General features: G+C 45.3%; 1 protein-coding gene across 15 annotated transcripts in view; it reads right to left on the bottom strand.

The window, feature by feature from the left end:
• The window catches only part of LOC102447370 (uncharacterized), a 106,548-nt gene that overhangs the window by 69,425 nt on the left and 9,755 nt on the right, over nucleotides 1–27,368 (bottom strand). For 14 of the 15 annotated variants that reach the window (XR_016348661.1, XR_016348656.1, XR_016348659.1 and 11 more), the window contains exons 2-13: nucleotides 24,855–25,004; nucleotides 23,564–23,751; nucleotides 23,244–23,353; nucleotides 22,610–22,681; nucleotides 14,904–21,717; nucleotides 11,117–11,963; nucleotides 10,039–10,264; nucleotides 6,172–6,384; nucleotides 5,835–6,041; nucleotides 4,122–4,303; nucleotides 2,232–2,349; nucleotides 629–718 (exon numbers count right to left, since the gene is read on the bottom strand). Coding sequence is in view for 5 of the 15 variants with exons in the window: in XM_089776083.1 (XP_089632209.1) it covers nucleotides 629–718; nucleotides 2,232–2,349; nucleotides 4,122–4,303; nucleotides 5,835–6,041; nucleotides 6,172–6,384; nucleotides 10,039–10,264; nucleotides 11,117–11,963; nucleotides 14,904–21,717; nucleotides 22,610–22,681; nucleotides 23,244–23,353; nucleotides 23,564–23,751; nucleotides 24,855–24,955 (9,168 nt within the window). In the remaining 10 variants the exon portion in view is untranslated. The remainder of the gene's footprint in view (nucleotides 1–628; nucleotides 719–2,231; nucleotides 2,350–4,121; nucleotides 4,304–5,834; nucleotides 6,042–6,171; nucleotides 6,385–10,038; nucleotides 10,265–11,116; nucleotides 11,964–14,903; nucleotides 21,718–22,609; nucleotides 22,682–23,243; nucleotides 23,354–23,563; nucleotides 23,752–24,854; nucleotides 25,005–27,368) is intronic. The other variant, XR_016348660.1, reaches the window with a different exon arrangement.

Raw genomic sequence — 27,368 nt, 5'->3', positions numbered from 1 at the left:
CTGGGACCAATTGAGGCTTCCTGGCCTTTTCCATAGTTTTCAAAGGGGGAATTCCAGCCCTTTCCAGGAGCAGCTGGAGAACAGGTGGCAGACGCTGCACCTGACTGTAATGGGAGCTCCCCAGGCAGTCCTGGCATGGCAGTCTTCACCGGCAAAGGAGGGCTGTGGGCAGGAAACGCAGCATTGGACGCCCCAAGTCCTGGGTATGGGCCAATATCCGTACGTGGGGAGGGAAAGGGAAGTCCCCCCCCCATTCATCTAGCCCTGCAAACTACGAAAACACTAACAGGATTAGCTGTTCGAGATGCTAAAAACTACGGACAAAACCAAATGGGATTTTAAGGGATGAAGCCAGAGCTGCAGACAGAGGTTCCGTACTGGCTCGTGCAGCTAGGAGAAGTAACTGGAGACGCTGCTAATTTGCACCGCCCCAATTCACTCGGCTAGAGGTATGAGGAGAGGCGAGGCGAGGCGCATGCACAGATAGCAGAGGCTATTTTCAAATTCTCCAGCTCCAGGCACACGATGTGCATGAACAACCCACAGCAGAGCATGATGGGGAAGAAGAATCCACAGTTCCCCATTTGAATAAAAAGTTGATCAGATTATGGCTCCCAAGGGCACTCACTTTGAATTCCTTCTCGAGGATTTTCTTCCTAATGTCATTTTCGGTCTGGAACGAGGCTGGATTTTCTGGGCCATGTTCTTGCTGTTGCTGCTACAAAAGAACAGAATACTGGAAGCATTAAAAACACAAGGAGCTTGAAGTTCCACAGTGCCCCAAATACCAGGCTGTGTCCCGCAGGCGTAACCAGTCAGACACGACGCCCCTCTCCGCTGGTGTCTAGCTGACCAGACGTACTCCTCTGCCTCTCCCTCCTCCCTAACCTTGGCTGTCTTAATCTCAATTTCTGTTAAGATTTTTTATCACGCCCGTGGCATGTTCTCTCTAGTACGTTAGACAATGCAACTGCTTGTTATTCAAGGCTATGAAGCTGGATTTTATTTGGACTTACGAATATGTATGTAACCTGTGGCATGTGTGAATGCAAAATACCCAACCAAAGGCAGTTTCGGATCTGTGACTTCTTAAGGCAGACAAAGACTCTGGAAAGAAGATCAAATTAACTGACAAGCGGCCAGGAAGATCATCTCCTTTCAGAAGGGATGTAACAACATGACACCCAGGACTGACTCAGAGGCGGTAGCCCTCCTGCGGATCCGAGGGGATCCAGGGAGAGCCGTGAGCCTCATGGTCGGTGTCCTGGAAGCTGACGCCTGGCCAGTTTGAGCTGCCTGTGAAATTGGAAGTTCTCTGCTACGCCTGCAGCCTCCCTTCACCTGCCAGTCTGAGTGCGAGGGTGAGTATCATCTTACCCTTAAGAATCTGTATTAATAAACTAGCTTTAGTGCTGCTTCAGCTCCCTGTTTCTGGGCGATTTCCTTGGCTGGTCCAGGGACCAGCAACTCTAGGTACTCTAGACGTTAAACAGGCTTTAGGAGATTGTTTCAGAATGTTCTTTCCTAAGCTCTGTGATGGGTGTAAATCAGAAACTCTCCCATGAACTAGAAACAATGACAGGCCACGACTGACCACAACAGTTGCCGCTGTACCCAGAAGAGAGCACAGCTGGGACTGGCACGCCACGCCACGACAGCGATACAGACGCCAGCTGCACACTGTGGAGCAGCAATAATCAATCTGTGCACTTGAGGCGGAATTTCCACCCACCCGCTCCCATCGCTATTAAAGCCCGTTACCACAGCCGCTGCACAGAGCCTAGCTCCATTCCCCTGCAGACTCCAGAACTGCATTCCAACTCTTCTCACATGGTTTCAAACTGTGCAAGGCAAAGCTCCGGAGAGACATACGCTGAGGTACAGCTCAGCAATGGACTAGACGTCAGAGCATCCCCCTCTGCCCTGGCAGCCCCTCACAGCGTGCTGCTGTCAAGGGTTGAGCCACATACTCTTCATATACCATGCCAGGACCACCCCAGCGCCTTCTCCCCACTGGACCAGCCGGCGCCCCCAGCTCCGACACGCCAGCCATCCGAGTCACTGCGGGAGGTACGAGGTTGGCGGCAGGAGAACAGCTGGTTTCTCTCTCTCTCAGAGTCAAGTGCGTAACCACTAGCAGACATGATTTCCTACTGCCTGGAAGCAGTTTCCAGACCCAAATGAATCTGCCCCCAGAGCCCTGTGGTAGGAAGAGGGAAAGAGCTACCAACCTCCTGCTGGAGTTGAAAATACAGGGAGTCCTTTTCCAATTCCATTTGCACCCGCTGATTCTCCAGCTCTCCCAGTGACCTTTCTATGGGCTGGATTTCACCTCTCAGGTCCAGATCACTGCAAGATCCAGATCAGGTAAGAATCAGGCCGCACACACAGAGAGTCGCTGCATAAAAGGACAGCGCACGCACAGATACGCTACGGTAAGTGCGTCCTTTTTCTGCCTTCATTGCCTGCTGCCAGCAGCAATTCCCTGCGAACAAATCTGACAGTCCCATGCCACTCATTTTGTTTGCAAAGCTCTTCTGCAAGGGTAAGTCCCACGGCTCATTGGCTGGCACATCACACTAGAATCTAGGGCCCTCATACCATAGGGCAGCGGCATGTCCCCCCGTTCCCTATGCCCAGCACCCCGCCCGAGTTCTGGGCATGGGGCCAGGCAGCTGGACCTCAGAACCCACCCCCAGAATTGGAGCCCCACCTAAAACCTGGGAATTCCAGCCCCAACCCCTCCCAGACCAGAGCAGCAAATGTTGAGGGTTTTTTAAACACACAACTGGGCCAGAGCTATGTGCTAATTGGGCCTCAGGTTGAGAGCTGCTGCACTAGACTCGATCCAGAGCCCCATGAAGTCACGGGAAGACTCCGGTTAAGCTAACAGCTTATGGATCAAGTTCCCAGCCAGCAAAGCTGTGGACATTACAGGAAAAACGTACAGAATTACAATGGACTGACACAGACACAGGAGGGAAAAGTTCAGAGCACATGGACTTTTCCAGCTGTGATGATCTGCGTTCTCTGCCGTGGCCAGTAATCCATACGGCTTATCACCTCCCCCCAGCCAGACCAGGACACGTAAGTGATCGTTTCCTGAACTCTGCACACGATACGGCTTGGTGCGTGGCGAGCCACGCTGCCTTTCACTGTCCTGCGGCAGTGCCCACAGGGGTGTGAGTGCACTGTAGAGGAACGCCGGCTTGCCACACAGGAACTTGTGAGCCCTTAGGGTCAGTGGTTCACCTCAATGCTCTACCTCAATGTCTAAGTGGCCCAATTTCATTGAAGTTCAGAGCAACTCGTGACCCCGGCAAGTGGCTGAAGTGGCTCTTAGTTTACCAGAGCCTGAGTGATCCATCACCGCCCCATGCAAGACATGAGTGACAGAGTCCCCCTCCATCCTGGTGGGTCCCATGCTTCCAGGTCAACTGCTTGCTGAGCTACTCTCAGCATGGGGAAAAGAGGAGAAACCCAACTCCACAGTCTCTGTGGCCCCTCAGTGTGGTGCTACTGGGATCCGGGACCCTCCCCCAGCCTACAGGGGGACCCAAAGAGCCCCAGACGCCAACTAATTCCGGGGGGGCAACAAAAAAGGAAGCACAGGGGAGAACCCAGGCTGCCCTCTACTCTGGGGTCCAGCCCCAGGCCCTGGGAAAGCAGCAGCCTGCAAATGTCTCCAACAACAGCTGCACGACAGTAACAGCTGCCACCTCCCCTAGGCCTTCCCTAGCACCTTCCCCATCGCAGGCTCTTCCTCCTGGGACCTGCTTGCACTTTCTGCGGCCAGACCCTCCACAGCACCGTCTCTCCTCAGCCCCTTCCTCGCGCTCCGAGCTAACAGGAGGGAAGCTTGGAAACCAGGCTCAACTGGTTCTTACTTGGCTCCCGGGGGTTCTGATTCATCTGGCTCCCTTGCGTCTGGAAGCCTCTTACTTGGCCTGGTTGGTCCTAGCAGGTGCTGCTGGTTCTGGATGAGTCCTTGGCAGTCCACATTGGGAACAGGGACCTATTTCTATAGGGCCAATAGATTTCCCTTTATCACTCTCCTATAGCCCTCTGCCCTGACCCCGTCACAGATGCTAAGGCAACAGGCTCACGAGAGCTGACATTACCTCATTATTTCCGTAACGTTGAAGTCATCAGTCTTAGTACAAACAAAAGCTAGACTCCCAAACTGACCATCCATGAGCAGCTGCCTCCGCAGGTTCGCACTCAACATCTCTTTGGCAGTCTTGTCATCCACTGCTCTGGTGATGCTGGCGACTACCCACACCGCATTGCAGTTCTTTAAGTACTAACGGGTGGAAAGAAAAGCCAGTTAACAGGAAAACCATAGCGATTTGTTCTGGCAGTTGAGAGCTTCAATCAGCTCTCACTAAATAACACAGGAAGAACTGTCCCGAAAAGTTGGGTTTTTTAAGACACACTGAACTGCTTCAGCACCTCCAAACGTGCCTGGACGTCCGAGAGGCAGAGTGAAATATTAAGTGGAATCTCCAGTTGGATAATGCGAGTAACAAATTCCAAACCTATCTCTGGGCAGCAGCTTTCAGAATTGCCATAGAAGAGTCACATGTCTAAAATGGTGAATCGGTTTCCAAATGTAACAGGAACCATTTTGCACTCATCTATTGAAGCACTAGGAGAGAACACACTGCTGCCACACAGTTTGGTGGTGCTGCTGATGGAGATGCACAAAAGTGAGTGCAATGGCAGAGAAGGCCTGCCTAGGCACAAAACACAACTGCATTACCTCTGACTAGCGGGGATGCTAGCTATCCGTTAACCGACTCGTCCAGTAACTGCATGAATTCTTACTGGTTACTGGACTATTCTATAGTCCCCGGGGGTGGGGCCGGCAGCCAGTGCCTTCCGGCCCCACTCCCAGGGAGCCCCCCGCCACCCCATGCTCCCCACATGGACCAACTGCCTGTTGCCCTCACTGCTGCTTCTGATACAGGGGCAGCAGCGCAGGGTAGCAGCAGTCCTTGTCCGCGGGGGGTCCAAGCTCCACATCTCCTGGAGTAGCCTCTGTCTGAGGTGAGCCTGGGCCTGCCATGGTTAAAGGCTGCTTCATGGCAGCCTTCTCCCTCCCTGCCAGCTGCTGCCTCTGATACGGAGGCAGCAGGGGGGATGGGGAAATGTGAGTAGTCAACAAGATTAACCGATACGCCTGGGCATATCGGTTGTCTAGTCGACTACTCGCTGACATCCCTACTGACTAGTTAACGTTTCTTCTTACAAACACACAGCTGCACTATACAGCATATAAGTGTAAAACAGCAACTCCAGAAAAGAACACTGCCATCATACTGCTATAGGAGACAGATCAATGTTTCATCTAGCACAGTGATCAGTTTCTAATAACAATTGATCCTTCTGAGGGGGAAATGTCGTCAGCGCACCTAACCGTGCAATACACTAGCATCTATGGTAATTTCTTATAGACTTCAAACACAAAGATGAACAGCACATGTAATTGGATCCCAATCAATGCAGCTGTGGAGACCACTTATCCACGGACGCTACTAAGCCTCGTTTTAGGAATCAACTTGCCAGTATGGCATCGTGCAGCAGTAAGTGCCATACGTCAGTTACACGATGCTGCAAACGTTTGTCTGAAAGAAGAGGAAAAGGAAAGAGACTGCTCATTTTCCCAGCGCATATTGATGTGTGTTACGTGCAAAATCATGATATGACGGCTAAGGAGAAAGATGCTGCTTCTGATACAGATCAGGGGCTGGGAACCAGAAGGGACAGAAGGGTTTAAAAACAAAACAACGCACAGCCTTAAGAGGGCTGCAATTTCACAGATGCCATTGTACCTCTTTGGCAGCATTATCCCTGGCAGCATTGGAATCTCTTATTCCAGGCAAATCCACCAGCACTGCCCCAGTCTTTAAGACATCAGCACCAGGAACACAGATCTTGACACATTTAACAATAGGCCAAAATTCTCCACCTTTCATGTCACGTAAGTTGTCAGTCCGAGAGTCAATGAATTTCTCTATTTTTGTGCGGAAATCTGATGCCTAAGTAAGGGAGAGAAAACAAGAGTAAGGTTCCCTAAAGGTAACAGGCTGAGCTACTCCATTTATCATCTCTATCGATCTGAAATAGCCTGACTAGGTGGGAGGGAGAAAGGTCACATGCTGCATTTACCTTCTCCGCAGAGATGTGTTTTACTGTCCCAAGATGCTGGGTCACCTCCTTCATCTCCTTCAGCTTTGGAAGTTCTGCTATCATCCCATAAACAGCTTTCACACGGCTATAGGCAGCGCCCGCTTCAGTCTTGCGATCTGGGCATCGCTTCTTTAAGTTGCCAGATTTGTCTTTCATATCTTCTAGGAGTGCTTTCAGCTCATTGTCCCACTCCTGAAACAGAAACGTGGAAACAACTGAGACACTATTCCCAACAGTTAAGATAGTAATTTGCTACATAAAGAATACCTATCCAAGCTCCAATGAAACAGACTAGATGCTCTGTTTGCCCCCAAGACATTTTAACACAAACAGAGGAAGGGGTTCCATTACAGCTGCTTTGCTGAAACTAAGAACCATTTTTAACAGATTACACCAGCTAGTCGATAAAACAGTAAATATTTTCAAACATTTTAAAAGCTGTTTGTTTTATTTTGTTTTCTCCCTTCAATACTGATGACAGTTTTCCACTCAGCTCTGATTCTCCCCCTCGGATATTTACACAGCTCCCTTTTGCCATAATACTTACGCACTACAATTAGAGATACAGTAGGAATAGCAGTGCTAGTAACTGGTACCAAGAATCTGCATGATTGCTCCAACATATAGCATGAGCAACATTCCTATTTTTAAACTGAAGGGTGATGGGAGGATTCATTTAAATCAGGATTTAAATTGCAAAGTGGAAATCTTTGATTTAAATCACTGATTTTATTAATCATCTCTTGCTCTTGTACTTCAATTATTTTCTGAAGAAAGGTGCATTCTCACTGGTTGATATAAATGTTAAAACATGTTAACTTATAACTAGACAGAGCCTTTATGCTAGCTCTGGTACATTTTTTTGCTGCTTAAGAGAGTACATTACAACTATCTGCATGTATTTAAGCAGTTATATAGTTTAATATTTTCAGATTAGTGTGTTAATGGTGAATGACACATTGCTTATTTATTAGATCAACTTTTTATATATAATTTGCATCAAGATGCATTAGGAGGCTAATTGGAATTTAATTAAAACCACACAAAACACCATATTTAAATGTTTTGGAATCCTAGACATGTAGAACTGGAAGAGAGCTCAACAGACTCCCCTGCTTTGAACCAGGACTGAGTATTATCTAGACCATCCAACATGTGTTTTCTAACCTGTTCTTAAAAACCTCCATGATGGAGATGCCACAACTTCCCTAAATAATTTGGTCCTTTACTTCACTACCTACACTTTTCCTAAAGTCTCACCCAAACTGCCTTTTCTCCATTATTTCTTGTCCAGTCCTCAGTGGGATAAGGAGAATCATTTAGTCTCTCCTCTTTATAACAACCTTTTACATACTTAGACTACTATGTTCCCCCCTCACCCAGTTTTTTCCAGTCTTTCCCCACAGGACATTTTCCAGACCTTTAAACAGTTTTGTTGCTCTCCTCTGGACTTTCTCCAATTTGTCTACATCTTTCCCGAAGCGTGGAATCCAAAACAAGACACAGAACTCCACTTGAGGCCTTATTAGTACTGGACAGAATGGGAGAATTATTTCTCATGCCTTGCTCACAACCCCTCATACATCTCAGCCCAATACCTGCTTTTGCTGCTATGTTCCATTGTTGACTCATTCAGTTTGTGAGAGACTACGACCCCAGATCCACCCTAGGAAGTCATTTCCCACCTTGTATTTGTGTAACTGATGATTCCCTCCTAAGTGTAGTACTGTGCATTGATAGCTATTCCATTTCATCCTACTTATTTCAGGCCACTTCTCCAGTTTGTAAACATAATTTCAAATTTTCATCCATTGTCCCAAGCACTTGCAAACCCGCCTGGTTGGATATTGCCAGCCATCTTTGCAAGTGCATTTTCTATGCCGTTACCCAAATCATTTATGAAGATGTTGATTAGAACCAGACCCAAGATAGATCCCTCTGGGACCCCCGCAAGCTTTTGAAGGAGAGGTTAGTCAGGGAGGGAGCTCCTAGCTAGGACACCTCCTAGCTGAAGACTGACTCTGCCTCTAGGGCTATGTCTAGACTATGGGGAAGATTTGCGGAGTTCGCATATCTTCTTCCAATCTCACTTTCGAAAGCAGAGATTTTGAAAGTGAAAGTAGTTTAGACGCGGCTTTATCTGTGACCACTCCGCTCTGTTGAAAAGCCATTTTTCCTCAAAAAACGAGATTTACACGGCTTTTTGACAAGGGGGGGGGTTTCGCCGAAAAAGCCACGTCTAAACTACTTTCACTTTCGAAAGCTCCGCAAGAGCACAGCTGTAGACCAATGGACATAACTTGCAAGAATTCTTCAGTCTCCGGCACAGGGGACACGTGTATCCACAGTCGAACACACACTGGGAGCAGCACTCAAAGAAATGAAGTTTACTTCCTAGTAACCAACCTTTTCCAAGCTGGGCTCTCACTTCACACATGGGATGCACCTACTGGGTGTGGTCAGACTGTTGGATTCTGACTAGCTGTGCCTGCCGGAAGGCTCAAAAGCTCCCGGACTCTCCTGTCACCATTCTAATGTTCTACGGGTGAGGCCACCCAAGGAACTTAAGCTGTGACTGTGCGCGCGCTTTTTAGACATTTTCAGGGGGTCTGAATTTCACTGAGGAGCAATTTCTGAAGATCTGGCTCTTTCCAACGGGCACCCCAAATCATTTTTGACCATTCCAATTTTAAATTAAATGCTAGTCTAAGGGCACTTGCCTGGAAAAACTTTCTGATCTCCAAGTATATGTGGATTTTTCAAACCTTGTCACGATAAATCTCAAAAGTAGAATCCAACTACAGGCGGCCCCCGACTTGCGATGCGATCGGTTCCTGGGGAAGCATAGCAAGTCGGGGACGTTGTAACTCGAACCCTCATTTACGATAGGTGTCGTGTGCAGTCGTAAATGCGGGACCAAGGACGTAAGTTGGGGGTTTCGGCCCCTTCCGCACTTACAAAAATGGCTGTAAGTGCGGGGAGTCGGAACTCGGGTGGTCGCATCTCAGGGGTTTCCTGTAAAAGATCAAATTAGCACCACCACAGACACCACAAACGCTCATGTCAGTTTAACCTCCCATAGGAATAAGGCCAGAGAGACTTTAATTTCATTATAGTTATTTTACTTCTCCCCGTTTAGAAACCTATGCAAGTCTAACTGGAAATAAGGCGCACATTTAGAATGATGCGAGGAACCACTTGAACAAACTTACCAAGAGTCATGGTGAATTTTCCATCCCTGACCATTTAAGTCAGGACAGGGTGTTTTTCTTAAAGATATATTCTAAATTTTTTTGTGGAAGATTTATGTCCTGTGTCATATAGGAGGTCAGACTAGATAAAGATAGTGGTCCCTTCTAGCCTTGGAAACCCCTATGAAACCTCTACAAATTATAATACAACCCCAAAGATCTACAGGAATAGCCAAACTTTTCAGATGAATGGCACTCAAATTACAGCAAGACTGTACAAAAGGCATTGAAAACGTTGGGTTTCAAGTTGCCAACCCTCACGTGCAATGAAGACTATGCCCTTTAAGTTTTGCAGATTGGCTTTAAACACCTAGTGGAACACTTGCTCAGTAATGTAGCACGACCAGAGACAAAGCAAGACGATCCAAATTAGGAGAATAGGTTTCAGGAAGCCAGAGACAGAAGACACATCCACGAGGAGAAAGATTTCAGATTTTGCCCATAAAGGGTTATGTGCCAAGACAAAATGCATCTGCGCTCCACAGAAACAAAATGATTCTTCCCTAACGCCTTTACAGCTGCCAGTTCTGTCACAACCATTCTGATGGCAGAGAAGAGCCACCTAGGGACAGTTAGATTGATGCCTGCTACCTACTTCTTTAGAAAGAAACTCCACATCCGCTTCATACAGACTCTTCCCAGCGTTCCTGGAGATCTCCACCACCACAGCAGTGCAGGCTCTCATGGCAGAAGTAGGCAGCACGGCTTCCTCATCCAGCAAGGCGTTTAACAAGCTGCTTTTCCCTGCTCCAGTGTTTCCCACGACTGCAATGTAGGTCTTGGGCATTTTTGTATCTTTCTGCAACGTTTCAATCTGGTCTCTTTATTTTTTTTAAAAAAGCAGAATCATGAAGCAATCACCTGGCAACATTTAACTATTAAGCTTCCAATTTGCATAAACAGCTATTCTGACTGATGCAAGTTTTGAAGCCATCAGTTACGCACAGCTCCGAGTTAGCAGAGGAAGGCTGCCTCGTGGACCCTCCCAGCCGGAGCTCAGAAGGACTGAGTGAGGAGGTGGGGGTGGGGGTGGGGGAGCTTCAGGGAAGCCGCCTGAGATTCCACAATAGGCCCAAGGTCTAACTCCAGCTCCCAGGAGGAGAGCTAGCAGGCTGCTGTATTAAGGAGAGAGACATGGGGGATTGTCGGAAGTCCAACCAAGGTCTGGGGAAAAGGCTGGGACCTTCTGAAGAGTGGAGGAAACTGACCAGGACTTTTACATGGGCCCAGAAAGGGCATGGACTGGAGAGACTAGACAAGTGAATAAACCCAACCCCAGCTCACAGAGTACTCCAGCAGCTCCCTGCTCTGACCCACTGACTTAGGCTTTCATGCTGATGACAAATATTGGCTGAAAGCCCTTTCCCCAAATTCACCACTGGGCTGGCACCAGCGCATGAAGCGATTTTACCCAGAAGAAATTCTGTCCCACATCGAGGGTCACTTGAGAGCAGGAAATAAAACTCAAGACCGTTTAGTAAATTTACCACTTGCTTACGCAGCCATTTCACAGGGACCTTTTAGGCTGCTAATGCTATTTTACCAACGGGCAAACTGAGGTAGTGAGGTGAGCGTGACTTGCCGAGGATCAGGTAGTGAGGCCTGACCACTGTGACTGTCTCCCCAATGGTCTCATTAGTCTGACAGCTACTGACTGGAAAAGAAAGCTTTACCTCCATTCATTCATGTGCGCTTCGTCAATGCCCTCCACAGCCCGGAGAGCCTGCGAAATCTCGCCAAGCACCGTCTGACACTGGCTCAGCTGGAACTCAATGTCGCCCTCCGACGAAGCCCAGGCACTCCGGGCCTCACTCTCCATTCCATCTGAACTGCTGGAACTTGCTTTGGGAGCAGCATTTTCAGCGGCAGAGAAACTGCCCAGAGTTTTGGTTCTAGACAAGAGGGCAACAGCCCTCAAACTCTCTGTAGCCGTGGATGGAAATTCCTCCATATCAGCAGCAAAACCCTTGGAGTGACAGGCCGCTTCCTCGTCGGAGGAGCAAGCTCGTTCTGAAGCTGGTCGGCTGAACCTGCGTGCCTCAAAGGTGCAAGAAGAGGGGATCCGGTCTTGAATCGGAAGATTTGCTACAGACCGTGGCTGAGATGAACAGCCTGGCAGAGAGCAGTCTGCAGTTTCTGAGGCACGACGTTTGTGCAGAGCTGAGGTTACTGGAGAGCGAGCTGCAGGACACTCTCTGAGGTGATCAGAAGTGACAGGCATGGAGGGCGTTTGGGCAAGGTCAGTGAGACTTGTCTGAGAAGCGCTGGATGATCCTGTAGTGTCAGGAGCGCCAATTTCCTTCTGATTTGGTGCTGGTTCCTCATTGGCAGACCCTGGAGAAACTGCAGCAACAAGGGGACACTTTTTGGATGGAGGGGAAATGCTCCCGTCATGTTCCCTAGGAGAAAGTTCTCTCTTTAACCGTGTCTGGGGCGCAGCGCCTCGTTTTACACGGGCTACAATTGGTTCTCGTGTAGGCGAGTGAGGGTTCCAATCCACTGTGGCTGCAGGGCTTACATCTGGGGGGAGGGAAAACATCCAGACCTTAATTTAGTATTGACAGATCTAGACTATTCCAATCCCCACTTCGGCTCCTCCTATCGAATTCAAGCTTCTGCTACTTGTCACTCAGCTAGCACCTTAACAGGGTGTAAAATCCCAGTGAATCAGTTAACCGGTTAAATGCTGGGTTCACTGGTTAACTGATTGAGCAGGATCCCAGCGGGGGCTGCTGCCGCTCCTGCCCTCCCCTGGCCACATGGGGCTGTCACTGCCGGCCTCCACCCCAATTCTGGAAGGGCTGCAGCACCCAGCTCCCCCATGCGGAGGTAAAGGAGGGATGGCTGACAGCAGGAGCCAGCAGCCCTGCAGGAAAGGGGGGGCAGGAGCAGGCTGCCGGCTCCTGACCCCACATGGGGCGGGAGCAGCCCTCTGACCAGGCTGTTCCCGGAACCAGGATGATGCTAACCGGCTAACCGTTCACATCCCTAACCCTTAACCTTGTCTCCTTTTGCCCTGAATTCTGCCTAGATACCCCCTGCTCCTCCCTGCCTTCTCTCACACATGGAGCGCCCTCCTTAATGCCAGCTCTTTGGGCAGCGACTGTCTACTTGCTTTTGTGGAATACCTCACATGCTTTGGGTTGTTCAAAGAAACAAAGAAGAAACCTGAAACAGTTGGGTGCCTCCGACCCTCCGTCCTTGATTCAATGGTAGTTTTCTACCCTCAGAAGAGAGTTACATTTTAGAATGAACAACTTTATTTAGTCAGACTGTACTACTAAGAGGCGTCCTTCGCTGAGAGTATCATTTATCCCTTCAGATTTACAGAGGACAATGGACCAGGCAGCGTTATGCGGTGGTTTATCAGCTCAGGCGGGCGCTGGGTTACGGTCTGAACTATCTTCACAGCCACAGGGTTAGAAACCGTTCTTAAACGGAAGCTGAGATTCTGGAGTGCAAAGAACAAGTTAAAAATCACCTAGAAAAGTTAGATGCCTGCAAGTCACCAGGGCCTGATGAAATGCATCCTAGAATACTCAGGGAGCTGATAGAGGAGGTATCGGAGCCTCTAACTATCATCTTTGGAAAATCATGGGAGACAGGAGAGATTCCAGAGGACTGGAAAAGGGGAAATATAGTGCCCATCTATAAAAAGGGAAATAAGAACAACCCAGGAAACTACAGACCAGTTAGTTTAACTTCTGTGCCAGGGAAGATAATGGAGCAAGTAATTAAGGAAATCATCTGTAAACACTTGGAAAGTGGCAAGGTGATAGGGAACAGCCAGCATGGATTTGTAAAGAACAAATCATGTCAAACCAATCTGATAGCTTTCTTTAATAGGATAACGAGTCTTGTTGATAAGGGAGAAGCGGTGGATGTGGTATACCTAGACTTTAGTAAGGCATTTGATACGGTCTCGCATGATATTTTTATCAATAAACTAGGTAAATACAACTTAGATGGGGCTACTATAAGGTGGGTGCATAACTGGCTGGATAACCATACTCAGAGAGTAGTTATTAATGGTTTACAATCCTGCTGGAAAGGCATAACAAGTGGAGTTCCTCGGGGGTCTGTTTTGGGACCGGCTCTGTTCAATATCTTCATCGATTATTTAGATATTGGCATAGAAAGTACACTTATTAAGTTTGCAGATGATACCAAGCTGGGAGGGGTTGCAACTAATCTGGAGGATAGGGTCATAATTCAAAATGATCTGGACAAATCGGAGAAATGGTCTGAGATACATAGGATGAAGTTTAATAAAGACAAATGCAAAGTGCTCCACTTAAGAAGGAACAATCAGTTTCACACATACAGAATGGGAAGCGACAGTCTGGGAAGGAGTACTGCAGAAAGGGATCTAGGGGTTATAGTGGACCACAAGCTGAATATAAGTCAGCAGTGTGATGCTGTTACAAAAAAAAGCAAACATGATTCTGGGATGTATTAACAGGTGTGTTGTGAGCAAGACACGAGAGTCATTCTTCCACTCTACTCTGCGCTGGTTAGGCCTCAGTTGGAATATTGTGTCCAGTTCTGGGCACCGCATTTCAAGAAAATGTGGAAAAATTGGAGAGGGTCCAGAGAAGAGCAACGAGAATGATTAAAGGTCTAGAGAACATGACTTATGAGGGAAGGCTGAAGGAATTGGGTTTGTTTAGTTCAGAAAAGAGAAGATTGAGGGGGGACATGAGAGCCGTTTTTAGTATCTAAAAGGGTGTCATAAGGAGGAGGGAGAAAACTTGTTCATCTTGGCCTCTGAGGATAGAACAAGAAGCAATCAGCTTAAACTGCAGCAAGGGAGGTTTAGGTTGGACATTAGGAAAAAGTTCCTGTCAGGGTGGTCAAACACTGGAATAAATTGCCCAGGGAGGTTGTGGAATCTCCATCACTGGAGATATTTAAGAATAGGTTAGATAAATGTCTATCAGCGATGGTCTAGACAGTATTTGGTCCTGCCATGAGGGCAGGGGACTGGACTTGATGACCTCTCGAGGTCCCTTCCAGTCCTAGTATTCAAGGATCTGTATGCTTTTCAGCAAATTCAGTCCGCATTAACCATATCACTCAGGCTGCTCTGACCACATCATAAGGAATGCAAGAAAAAGCATGCTGGAAGATGAACAGTGTGTGCCTATATTAAAATATAAGCACACTAAATTTATAACTGAAAGTCAGGAGCCAAAGTAACACAAGTAAGCTACTTCCAACTTGGTACGATAAGGAAACATTGGTTTCCAAGCACTGTAAATGTGTGACATTCCTCAGGAAAGTTTATCACTGTGAAACCAGGTAACTATAATTTCTCTGAATAATTGGAACTATCTACCATGATAAATGTGGCATGTGCTGTGACAGCCAAATTCATTACAGCCACCGCAACATATGCCTTCCCAAAATGTATTCTGCTGCCTTAACACATGTACTTTTCCTTACACTTTAAACAATTACCTTGGCAGGGAGAGCATGCGGATTTTGTCTGAAGACCGAAGATTTCGCCATGTTGCGTGTTGCTGTGAGTGCAAAATTCAGGGGCTTCGTGCTGGTCTGCATCACTTTCTACCTTGAAGATGCTCTTCGGTGAACTAGGACTGGCTCCAGTTAGTGAAGTCACATGGGACGCAGGAATGGATAAGTCTTCTAGACTAGGTGTTCTGTCACCATCGAGCGCTCCCTCAGCCTCGTGCAGTACTGCCAGCTCATTTCTGTCTGTGATGCTTTCAACATGGTCTTCTGACTCCAACTTCTGTGGCCACTCGCTTGCAACACACTGGCTGCTTTCTCTAGCTGCTGCCACAAGATCTGAAGATATAGTTGTGTCTCTGCTCCAATGCGCAGCTGAGGCGTCTAAGGAGTTGCATGAAAAACCTGACACTGTGTCAATACCAGCTACATCGCAACTGTCACTGCAAACACCTGTGGGGAGCCCATCACCTGCTCCACTAGAAATCCTGCTATTTACTTTTTGGGTAAGCAAATGATGATCACCTTCAACCGAGCTATTCGATAAGTCAGAGAATATGAAGTCCAAACCGGATGCTTTGGTGCTCTGTTCAGAAGCTACGTCAGGGGATGTCAGGGGCGATTTAGCAGAAAAATATTTACTATCTAAGGCTAAACACACCCTTGACTGAAACTGTTCCTCTTCAGACAGGGAATCTGCACTTGGGCTTTCTGGAACTTGACTTGCGTCTTTTTCTAGTACACCAGTCTGTGAATCTGCTGAACTGGCAGCAAGTTCACTAACCCTGAACTGACTTTCAAGGGGGAGACTCTGGGACTCAGATATTAATTTCACTGACTGGTTTCCATTTACCGGAGGGTCAATACTTGACAACAGACGTAAATTGCTTCCATCTCTCCTTGTCCAGCCATCACTGTCTATTTCACCTACACACGTACAGTTACTGTCGTCTTCTACTTTGCTTTCAATAGGCGGCACAGACATTTCAGGTTTGGGGTTTTCATTTACCAAGTTCTCAGAGTCATTTCTTTTTTTAAAAAATTCTCTCACCAAGCGTGCAATATTTTTACTATTTTCCTTCTCCACTTCATTAAGGCGCTGAAGAGTTTTCTCATTCACATCAGTGGGAGTGGAAAATAAGGCTACATTTGGACTAGGCAGGTCAGATACAGACTCCTGCATGGCAAGAGACCTCAAAGGGCAGATTCTCTTTTGGGAGCACTGCTCATCTTCAGAAAGTGAAGTTTCAGAATATTTGTCTCTATCGATGTGTCTTTTCGGTGCTCTGAAATAATTGGTTTTGTCTGTCTTTTTATTCTGAGCTTTATTCTGCTCTTTAGAAGTGCCCATCCTGTTCATAAATGTAGACTCTGAAACATTTAAACCTTCATTACTGCCTTCAGAAACATTTGCACATTCTGTGGGCTGGCATAGGTTTGCTTGGGATTTCAGGGATTCACAGTCTTGGCTTTCTTGCTGCATATATACCAGTTCGTCTGTTTCTGTTTTCTGATTAATGTCATCTTTTTCTGCACAGAGACTGGTCAGCATTTCGTTTACCGGAGAGCCCTTAACAGATTTTAGGGCTCCAAAAGATATAGATGGTGTCTCCACATCTAATTCTTTACTGCAATCATCCAGCAAGCTATTCTTAGGCTCCAGATTCTCCTCTAGATTTTTTCTGCCTTGGACAGAATTAGAATCAACATTTCCTACAAGTTCACCTGAACAATGTGCATCTCCCTTATTCAAATCAACCTGTGCATAGCCTTTCACTGCTTCCATTTCTCTCTGGCTTTCTGGTACGCAAGGAAATTCTATAGAACTATACAAACATACGGGCTCAAGATTACAGTCTGCAGTTGTTTGGTTCTCTGTTTTTTCTTCTCTCAGTGTTGGGTTTTTTACTAAGTGACCGGATTCACCAACTACCATACCTGTACTACAATTTTCAGGTCCAGCGATTCTAACTTCACTTAGATCATATTCTGCATTGCAAAGAGAATAGCTCTTTTCTTCCAAACTCAAGTCTGTTGACTTTTCTGAACCTATCATTGATTTGACATGAGCTGTTTCAATCACTCTGCCAAGCTGATCTTTATTTGGTTTGCAGTCCAGGTCAGCAGGTAGAATAACGCTGCTAGAGACACTGTTTGGATCAGAGACAACAGTGTCTCTTTCCTTCAGAATTTTGCTTCCATCAGACTGCATTTCAGTTCCAATTCTTGTTCTCATGTTATCTTCTTCCTTTTCCTTTTCAACTTCTGAAGCTGAGAAATTCAGCTCCTCAGAACTGAATGACTCAGACCCTTCGATTGAGTCAGTTTCAGTTTCCTTTATGAGGTTTTCATTCATATTTTCTTTAGCAGATTCAGGCTTTTCAAATGTAAGAGTTTGCCTCCCAACTGCAAAATCATTTCTGTCTACACTGCATGGTCGTGTGTCCAATTCAGAAGTTTGCAGTTGGATTCCACTTTCCTCTTGGTATATACTTCTTTGATCACTGCTCTCCAAACCAGTCAGTGTCAAGATTTCAGTAGTCATATTTTGTTCGCGTAGCTTCTTCCTACCACTGTCTATGATGAAGTCCTTTGGATAAAGTGATTGTGTCATAATATCCTCTTTGGAGTTCCAGTCTACTTTACTGTCCAAATGCTGGAATTCCACGGCATGGGAATCTGTCTCCTGCTGTTCATCATCTGCACCAGATTGCTGTTGAAATGCCAAATGGGCAGAGCTGACAGACAAATTCTCATTTTCCTCTTGGCAATTATTCAATGTTCCTAAATCAAACTCACTGCAACATGCATCACTGTGCTTAAATTCGTTGTCCACTGTAACTGATTTTACACTCCATTTATGGTTTACTGCCTCAACTCTCTTTTCATCATTCAACTTCATATCTTCTTCATTCCTGGTGTCCTTCTGAGGCAAGCTGTAATCATTCAGAGGTTCTGGAATGTTTTCCATGTCCCTTTTAGTCTCATAGTAAGGGGATTGTATTTGCGAACAGGAATAATCATTAAAGTTCAAGCTTCTTTCTGCTACTAGAGAAGTAAGTTTGGATAAGCATAATGGAGAAAGATCATTTGCTTTTCCTTCCTCTAAGTCTGAAGAGTAATATGCTGTATTTCTTTTCAGCCTGTTGGTGGGTTCTTCAGTAATGCTGCTGTGATTAAGATTTGTTTGTTCACCACATACATTTGCCACAATCTCCATCTCTTTATCTAGATCTTCCTTTTCTAGATTTGTCTCTTGTTCAAATATACCATCATTAATGGCTGTTCCTAAGTCATGTCTCTCTCCAGGTATTTTCATCTTCTCTTTGCTTTCAACGTTATCTTCATCTGTCTTTTCATAAAACGTATTGTCGCTACTAGTTGACTGATCATACTGCTCCCCCCCCAGTGTTGTATCATCCACTACTGAGCAAGTGGTTTTCAGTTCCTGGCAATCAGTATCACTCCTCTCATTAGAAGTGGAATCCAAAGTACGGCCAGCAAAGACTTCAACTGTTTTAATACAGTTGGTGTTTGTGTTTTCTTCCAATTCTCTTTCAACCATTGAGACATATGACTGGTCCTCTTCTTTCCATGGAGACTTCTTTCCCTCAGGAGTGCAGTCACTCTCCTGTAGCAGACCCTCATCAATAAGTTCTTCATCTACATCAATCGGTGGCTTAGTATTTATCGCCTCTACCAATTTCTCTGTTTTTTCAAAAAGTGTCACTTTATCGGGAGAAGAACCTGAAGTTACAAATACTGGTTTTTCTTCAAAGGTTTCGGAAGAAAGCTTTTTCTTTGCTATGGAATCTAACTCCATTGGTTCAGATAACTCTTTCCAGGAATTTTCACTTGCATTGTTATGTTGTATGGTACTTTGATAGGGCTCTGAAAACTGTTGACTATTCAAATTAATATCCATTGACACGTTTACTTCCTCCTCACAGATACTATTCTTTGACACACTATTTTTGTTTCCACTTACAGCAGTCTCTGTAGGCAGTAAGTTTATTTCTCTCTCATTTATTAGCCTACTTTGAGTTCCCACTTTTGCACATGGTCCTTCAATATAATCGGTAACTGAAGATATCCTCGCTTCTGTATCCACGGAATCCATCTTTGATTCACTCTTATCTTTGTCTCCGTGTCCAACATGACTACCCATCGTTACATTCCTATTTGCTTGCTTTTCATCCTCTTCAGAAGCACTTATTTCCACATGTATATCATTGATACCAAAATCACTAACCTCCTGTGGCACACCTTTTGTAGCTACAGAGGTAGTCGGACATTCATGGTCTGAATGAAAGCCTTCAGACTCTATACACAGAGTGGCATGAGAAGTACTTGCCTTATTGCATGGTTTCTGTTTCACAGATGTTTCAGTTTCATTTTGAGACAATGGCTGGATATTAGTTTCTTGGTTCACTTTTTCACTAATGGACCTCTTGGCAGACGCAAAAGCTCCAGAGTCTTCATACCTGCAAGGACACTCAGGAGAAATCATTTCTACCACTGTTCTACTCCAAGGTTTGACAATTGCCTCTGAATTACATGTTTCTTCTTCCTTTGGAGATGGTTGGAGTGAGGAAATTTCACTGTGCAAAGATTCAGAAGATGACGGCACACAATTACAGGAAGAATCATAAGTTACATCTTCCAAGTGTGTATCTTCAGATAGGATATGGTCCTTAGAAGGAGAATGTACATGATAATCTGAGATATATTGTGCACATGAGGGCAAGTTCTTGGGTGCTGTGGGCTCTGCATTGTTTTTCAGTATCTTGGTTACAAGCCCATCCACTACCACATGAGAATCCATTGATGATTCCTCCTCTTCTGGATGAAGCACATCCAGATACTGGACAATCTTTGTTCCACTGGCTCTCGAGACAACTTGTTCCGTAACACAGCTCTGGAATAAGGCGACTCCGCTGACACGGTCATTTTCATTTTCTTGGGATTTAGCAGAACCAACAGCACTCTCACAAGCAGACATTTCTTTTGCTGCACACGTTGTCAGAATGTTATGAGAGTCCTCATAGTCTAGGGTCAATATCCCAGTGTCTGAAGGCGCGTAGTCCTGATCTAAAGCATTTTGCATCTTATCCTCAAAAACACGATCTCTATGTAGTCCCAATTCTCTGTTTGATATAGTCATGATTCTATCATTGTTAGGGTCAGCTCCTTCTTGAATGTCTACAGTAGTGTCAGGCTTCTGAGTTTCCAACTCTCTGTCAGCCAAGGGACAGCTGTCCCTTTCTACAATATCAATACTTTCTTGTACTGCTTTCTCATTTGGCATAAGGCTGTTTTCCTTTATAACTGAAGTCAGCTCATCTTTGCAGATCTCGTTTTTGATCTCAGAATGCCAAACACTATGTGGACATTCTGAGTCTGGCACAAATGGCATGCTTGCTTCCTGAGCTCCGTCTATGGCCATAACAGTTTCAGGAAGCAAATCCAGCTCTTCTACATCAGCTGCATTCACTAGCTTCTTTGGACTCACTACTTCTTTTGCAGGAAACCCACTATCTGGATCTCTACCCAGAGCAATGTCTTCTGGGACTCTGTTTATTGTCACACAGTCACTGTTTTCCAAACAATTTTCAACAGTAACTGATTCTGACAGGCGATTTACGTGACAATGGCCCTTTCTCTTTGAATGGTATTCACAAGTCTCAGCACCAATAACAGCTGCAGCAGCATGTGGCGTTCCATACATACAAACGTCAACAGGATGCTGCTCCAACACGTACTCATTCTGTTCTTCCGTCAAACTTTCCTTTTCCATTGAATTCTCCGCATAATCACTGACTGATGGCACCTGAGCACTTTTCACAGCTTCATTTATCACTTCTCTGACTTGCACTTGAATGCCAGTTTCTGAACTCTCAGAAGTTTCGTGTTCAGCTGTTTCTTTAGAGCTGCTAATAATGTCGATCTCTATCGGCTCTTCGTCATCATCAGCGTTTGCACAACTTCCAAGCACTGACTTACTGGCTACAGCAGCTAGTGTCTTGGGATCAAGGTGGCTTCCAGTTTCTATTTGAAAAGGATCTGAAAGCTCTAGACTGTTATCGGGAAGACCAGCTCTGACAACTGTTCTTCCATGTTGGCTACTGTCACATGTGTCTGTGGTATCACTAGAGCGAGGAAAAGGTGGTGAAGGTTCCAGATTATAACACACTGCGTCAGGAGGTTGTCTCTCTATTTCACCACTGGCGTGTCTCTCATCCAGGAATGGTCTGTAAAACTGTGGCATGCTTCCTGATGAGTGTGCATGGTCTTCACTTGGTTTCACACAGAAAAAGTCAGAATTATCCAGTTCTGCTCTCCTTGCACCGTTTTCCTGAAACGAACAAGACTGTGCAATTTCAAAGACACTCTGCTGAGAAGGCTCTGCGGTAACTGTTGAACTATTCCCATGGACATATTCGGGTGAAGCAGAACGTACAATCTGAGAATCAGGTGACGTATCTGGTATTGCAACAGTTGATGTAGATGCTGGAGGCATTTCTGATTTATTTGAAGTCACATTAAAGGGATTTCTACACAGAGAAGATTTAGCTGAAGACAACACCGAACCAGCTGGTGTTAATGGCAGACTCACAGTGACCATAGAAGGCTGCACAGCACCATAGCATGTGCTAGATTTAGATTCAGCTCCACTACTTGGGACTATGTGAGACGTCTGTATCAGCTGGGATATAATGGGAAGGCCAACATTTTTCTCGAACTCCAAAACTGAATTGTACATTTGTGGGGTTTCAGGAGCCGCCAGCAGTGGTAACTGAATCTGTACAAAGGAGATAAGAGTCAGCACCACAAAATGCTAAGTATAAGTAACTGAAAAGGAATGAACTTTGGTTTCACATATTAAGTGTAAAAACAGAAATCCACATGGCATGGTTGACTTGACATTTCATATATACTTAAGCCCTCTTTACCACTGCCACCCACTACCACTCCCCCTTCTAAAGTACTGCACGTTATGGAGGCACAGTTTGTGACTGGAGGGCGTATAAAAAGCCTTCTTTTCCATACGTAGCCGGTGACCCAAGTTTTATGGCTGAGATACTGAAATGTATTGCCCTCCAAGTGTAGTCAGGGCTGGTTTTTATTAACGGGTACAAGTTCCAGTAGCACCTATTTCTCATTCTGTCTAGCCATCATAGGCACCCTTGAAAGTATTTAGAAGGGGTGCAGGAGTGATCCGAGGGAATTCAGCAAGTGGGGAGAGGTAGAGGGAAGGGTGGAGCAGTGTTTGGTGAAGGCAGGATCCAGGAATGTATACAGACAATAGGTATTTATTATTTTTTCATTTATATGATGTGTTCACTATAACAATCTTCAAGACTTGCACGTAAAAAACCAGAATGACATTTCTGTAACCACTGTCTTTCCTTCCCCAAATCTCCATTTGGTTTGTTGTTGTCATTCGTTATATCTTGTCTAAAATGTAAACCATACTGGGCCTGGATCTTATCTGTCTGAACCTTTTGCACTTGCGTATTGAACGCAAACAGCATGACTCTTGAAACGAGCAGGGAAACCGATTCAGGGGGTCAGAAAGCATTTCCCGTATTCCCACTGTTGGTTTTCTTTGCTGAGAAAAGGATCCTTGTTTGTCACATGAAATACCCTCAATATGGCCAGTAATTTCTTTTTCCCCTGCTTTGCCCCCTTACCTGTGGTGGCAAATTCTTCATTTCTCTACAGGCACTTTGCGGCTGATCGATCCCACAGTAACAATGTTCAAACTGAAACAGAAGTGCAAGAAGTTTATCTGAAACACAGCCTTATTTGAATTCAAGGTCCAGGAGACTAAAACGAGGAGGCCTACTTCCTTTTCAAATGCATCATGTACTGCTGATTAACAGATGTCAGCTTTCAGACTTACAGGAAGTCAAGTTTTTTCAAGTCTTCTAATTTGAATGCAAGTTAGTTTTCTGCAGTAACCTTTAAGTATATGTCCCATTCCCAGACGCTGTAGCATTAACAGAGCTACTGGTGTACTGAAAGAATCCAAGTTACCAGGATACTAAGCTTCTGGGAGTTCTCTTCAGTATCACTACTTAGAACAGAAGTCTCTGCTGATGGGACCCTGCCAGCAGCACAAGGGCTACATCAGCATCTCACATCCATCTAATGTAAGATGGATCAGATCACAGCTACCCCCATCCAGCTGGAAATGAAAACACCTGGATCAAAATGGGGCCTGCCTTCTATTAAGAAGAGAGTAGCCACAAGCTGCCCTGTGTAACAACGTGAATCCATGCTTTAGCTACTCTTGCAACAGCTTAAAGAAGGAATAAAACATACCAGAAAGTAAAATTCTGAATTTGGCTGACGAACTTGTGTTCCAGGCTTGATATCATTCCCTGCAGGGTGTCCGAAGGTAACAGTATCTCCTTCCTGCAAGATGACTGAACCTGAAAATGTACAACGAACACAATATACATCGTTACACGTTTACCATTCTTTTCCAAAGTTCAGAACTATTATTGGATGTATTACTTCATTCAATAAAGAAGCTATAATATAAACGTTAAATAAGTATCGAATACATATGTATATCCTAGCATCTGATCCTAAAGAGGGATACACAAGGATGCCCTTGAACGTTTTCCTTCTAAACTCACCACAGATTCTAACATCGTTGACATAAACGCCCGTCAAACTGGAATCCACAAGTCTGTAAGTATTAGTGGTTCGAATCACTCTGGCATGAGTCCGGGACATGTAATCTTTTCTCTCTGAAACTGGACAACTGATGAAATAGTCCACAACATCTTTGTTTCTTCCAATCAAGGTAACTGCCTTAAAAAAACTTTAAACAAAGTTTAAAAAGTCAGATTCTTTTTCTCTGTACCATAGCTTCTTCTGCAGAAGTCAAAATTTCATGGAAAGCAATATGTTCACAAGAAGCTGAAGACAACACAACACATCTCAGTGTTTCAAATAGGTGCAATAGAATTTCCAAGGTCCATCAACTGAATGACAGTTGGAATAACGTATTGTCATTTTCTGTTGCTACCAGAGAAGACATATAGAGCAAAATTAACTCAGCACAGGAGGGAGTGGTTGCAGAGAACACGTGCTCACATTTCCAAAAGCAACCTGTGATTATGGGAGTCTTAATCTTTGGATGCCCAACTTAACATACATTAAAAGAGCCCAACGGGTGAGGAGGGAAACAAGAGGTACTCTGCATTTGAAGAAGTCCACAGAGTATTGTGAACATGACATTTCAACTGATTTTATATCGCATTTTTATCAATGATCTAAAAAAGAGGAGTGAACAGCTAATACATTAAATTCACAGGAAACGTAGGAGGAGTCGTCGAACACCACTGGGGGAACAGAAATCATAATACAAAAGGAACATGGTGAAATTGGGAACAGAAAACAGAAAAGACGAGACATTCGACTTATACAAAATAAGCTTATACATCTGGGGGGAAATAATCAACAAAAATCCACTGCACAGACAGTGTCAAGACTTTTCTCTTAAATACTCCAAGTAGCAAAGTCAAAACTGCCCAAACAAGATGTGAAAACTAAAGATTTGTAAGGAACGCTGGTCTGGCTCTTAGGTTGATCAGCTGGTGTCCAATCCTGGCCCTTACAAGGTTCTGGAACCCATATTGCTTATAGATAGACATTTAATACAACTACAAAAATATAGAGTTACAAGTTTCAAACTCAAATAAAGCCAATCAAAACATAAAAGCTACTATTAATAATGTTAAACTAAACTAAGAACATATTCTACCAAATCAGACTCGCACCGTTACAATCATCTCCTAGTAGTCTCATAAAATCATCACCACTTGTATTTAACATGGAACACAGCCTGTAAAATACAAATGCTAGCACGCAGTATTCATTCTTAAGCAGAGCAGCCCAAGAGCTGTCTGACAGAATACTCACTGGATAATCTCTGCAACACCGGAGACAGAAGCTTTGCGGCCTATACTGCGTAGGTGACACCGGTTGAGCTCCCCCTCCTGCGTTTGGCCAGTTGTTGCCATTTCAGAGAATACAAGCTTACTTTACATTGGGAGGGAGAAGAAAAAAAATCTAAAAGGAAAATGAATGAAGCTCGTAAGTTTCACAAGTTCACCAAAACACTCCCAGTTTATCAAGTATCCTTCAATGCATTTATCCTAGAAACAAATATAACCATCTACAAAGTGAGCTAAAGAAGTGGTTCCGGATCAAAAGTGGAGGACCAAGTTCCAAGGCCAACAAGTCAACAGAGTTTTTTTCCTTTTTCTTCCTAGGCTCCCTCAGTTATATAATGCCTTCCAGCCCAAGACACTTTTAACACATTATGTATAGGAAATACTGTGCCCATCATGGAAATATAACCAACTCTGCTGTGGGAAATCGTAGCTTTTGCACACAACATTAGAACCAGACAATGAATAATGATTGTATAATACAAAATGTCCTCTCCATAGATTCCAAAGCCTGGGACGGGGGCGGACTTATCTCTACCTTTCCATAGGATTCTCCTACCTTCAGTGGACAGAGGAAGGTTATTAGAAAGAGAGTGATGAACAGATAACATGTTTGAAAACTGTAACAAGACAGTCTTCTTTTCTCAAGACTAAACGTAATTTTTTTTTAAAAAGACCTCCCTTCATAGGTCAGGTTTTCTAACCCTTTTTTCATTTGTCCTGGCTTCCTCTGAACTGTCTCCAGTTTGTCCACATCATCCCCAAAGTGTGATACCCAGAACTGGACCCAATGCTCCCAGCTGTGGCCTCACCAGTATCAAGTTCCCCTCCCAGGTCTTACATACAACACTCCTATTAATACACCACAGGGTCATATTAGTCTTTCACAACTGCATCCCATTATTGATTTATCTTAAATGTGTGATCCCCCTTTAGCCCCCAGATCCTTCTGAGCACTACTACCACGCAGCCAGCTGCTTCCCTTTTTGGCTTGTGCATTTGCTATTTTCCTTCCTAAGTGTAGTACTTTGCACTTGTCATTAATTATTGAATTTCATCTCCATTTCAGACCAATTCTCCAATTTCTCAAGATCATTTTGCTTTCTAAGACTATTCTCCAAAGTGCTTGCAAGCCCTTTCAACAGGGCTTCACTTTATACAAATTCCATTCCATTACCTAAGTCATTACTGAAAATCTAGTACCCGATCCAGGACTCACCCCTGCTGGACTCTAGCAGATACACATCCCCAGATTGGACAGCGAACTACTGATAACTACTCTTTCAGTGGGGTCCTTCAACAAGTTGTGCACACACCTAGTAAGCCAGTACACCCGTTAAAGGAGGAAATGAGTTTGGTTTGGCATGATCAGTTACTGAAAAATCATGCTGGCCATTCCTTATATGCCAGTGAGTTCTTTGAGGCTAATGCCAGCTAACCGGAGACTGCTCTTCAGGTTATTTTTGAAGTGCTTATATGGAGGACATCTTTCTCTTGCCTTCACTGTCTCCCAAAACAGATCTTGTGTGGGGAGCAGGGTTGTCTTCCATTCTGCTGACATGTCCAGTCTACCTAAATCGTGCTCTCAGTAGCATTTCCTCAACACTGGCTGTGTCCATTCGCTCAAGGACCATAATACTAGTTACCCGGTCTTGCCAGCAAATGTTTCAGAGGGGTAGCTGTGTTAGTCTATAACTGAAAAAACTTTAAAAACAACAAATAGTCAAGCAGCACCTTAGAAACTAACAAAAAATGTAGCTGGTATCATGAGCTTTCGTGGGCACAGCTCGCTTCTTCCGTTTAAGTTCTGTCAGCAAATGCTCTTATTGAGCAGAGGGAGCACAGATGAAATTGCTCACGTTGTTTAACGTATATAAAGAGTCCAAGTCTCGGATTCATACAGGCTATTAGAACTACTACACTGTAAAATCTTCATTTTGGTGATGTAATATCCCAGATAATCAGGGGCAGGCAGGGAGGCTACTCTGACCCAGTTGGGCTGGAGGGGCCCCCCTGCTATGAGTGGGGGCTGCTCTGGCTAGGCTGGATCACCCCTACCCGCAGCAGGCTCTGCAGGTATGGAGCAGGCCCCCTGCTCACAGCAAACAGGAGGGGGTCCTCCAGCCCACCAGGTAACTGGTTAACCAATCACATCCCTAGTGGAGATGTCAACATGTAGATGACTTCACGATTAACCAATAAGCCTGTCGACTATACATGTTTCCCCCCCGCTTCCTGCCTCTGTATCAGAGGCAGCTGGGGAAGGTGGGGAAGGGGGAAACTGGCACCCATAAGGAGCCAGGTTTTAGGCCAGCTCCCCACAAGCACTGGATCCCATGGAGCTGCCCATCCCCACCCCTGCGTTGATGCCTCTGATGGAGAGGCAGCAGCACAGTGGGTGAGGGTGGCAGGCGAGAGCTGGTAGATGCAGGAAGCCAGCTCTGAAATCAGCTCGCCGCACGTATCGGCTCCCATAGAGCTG

The sequence above is a fragment of the Pelodiscus sinensis genome, chromosome 2 (assembly GCF_052426305.1).
Source record: "Pelodiscus sinensis isolate ZL-2025 chromosome 2, ASM5242630v1, whole genome shotgun sequence".
Taxonomy (NCBI): Eukaryota; Metazoa; Chordata; order Testudines; family Trionychidae; genus Pelodiscus; species Pelodiscus sinensis.
Note: the sequence above shows the minus strand (reverse complement) of the source record. Positions and strands in the feature narration are given on the sequence as shown.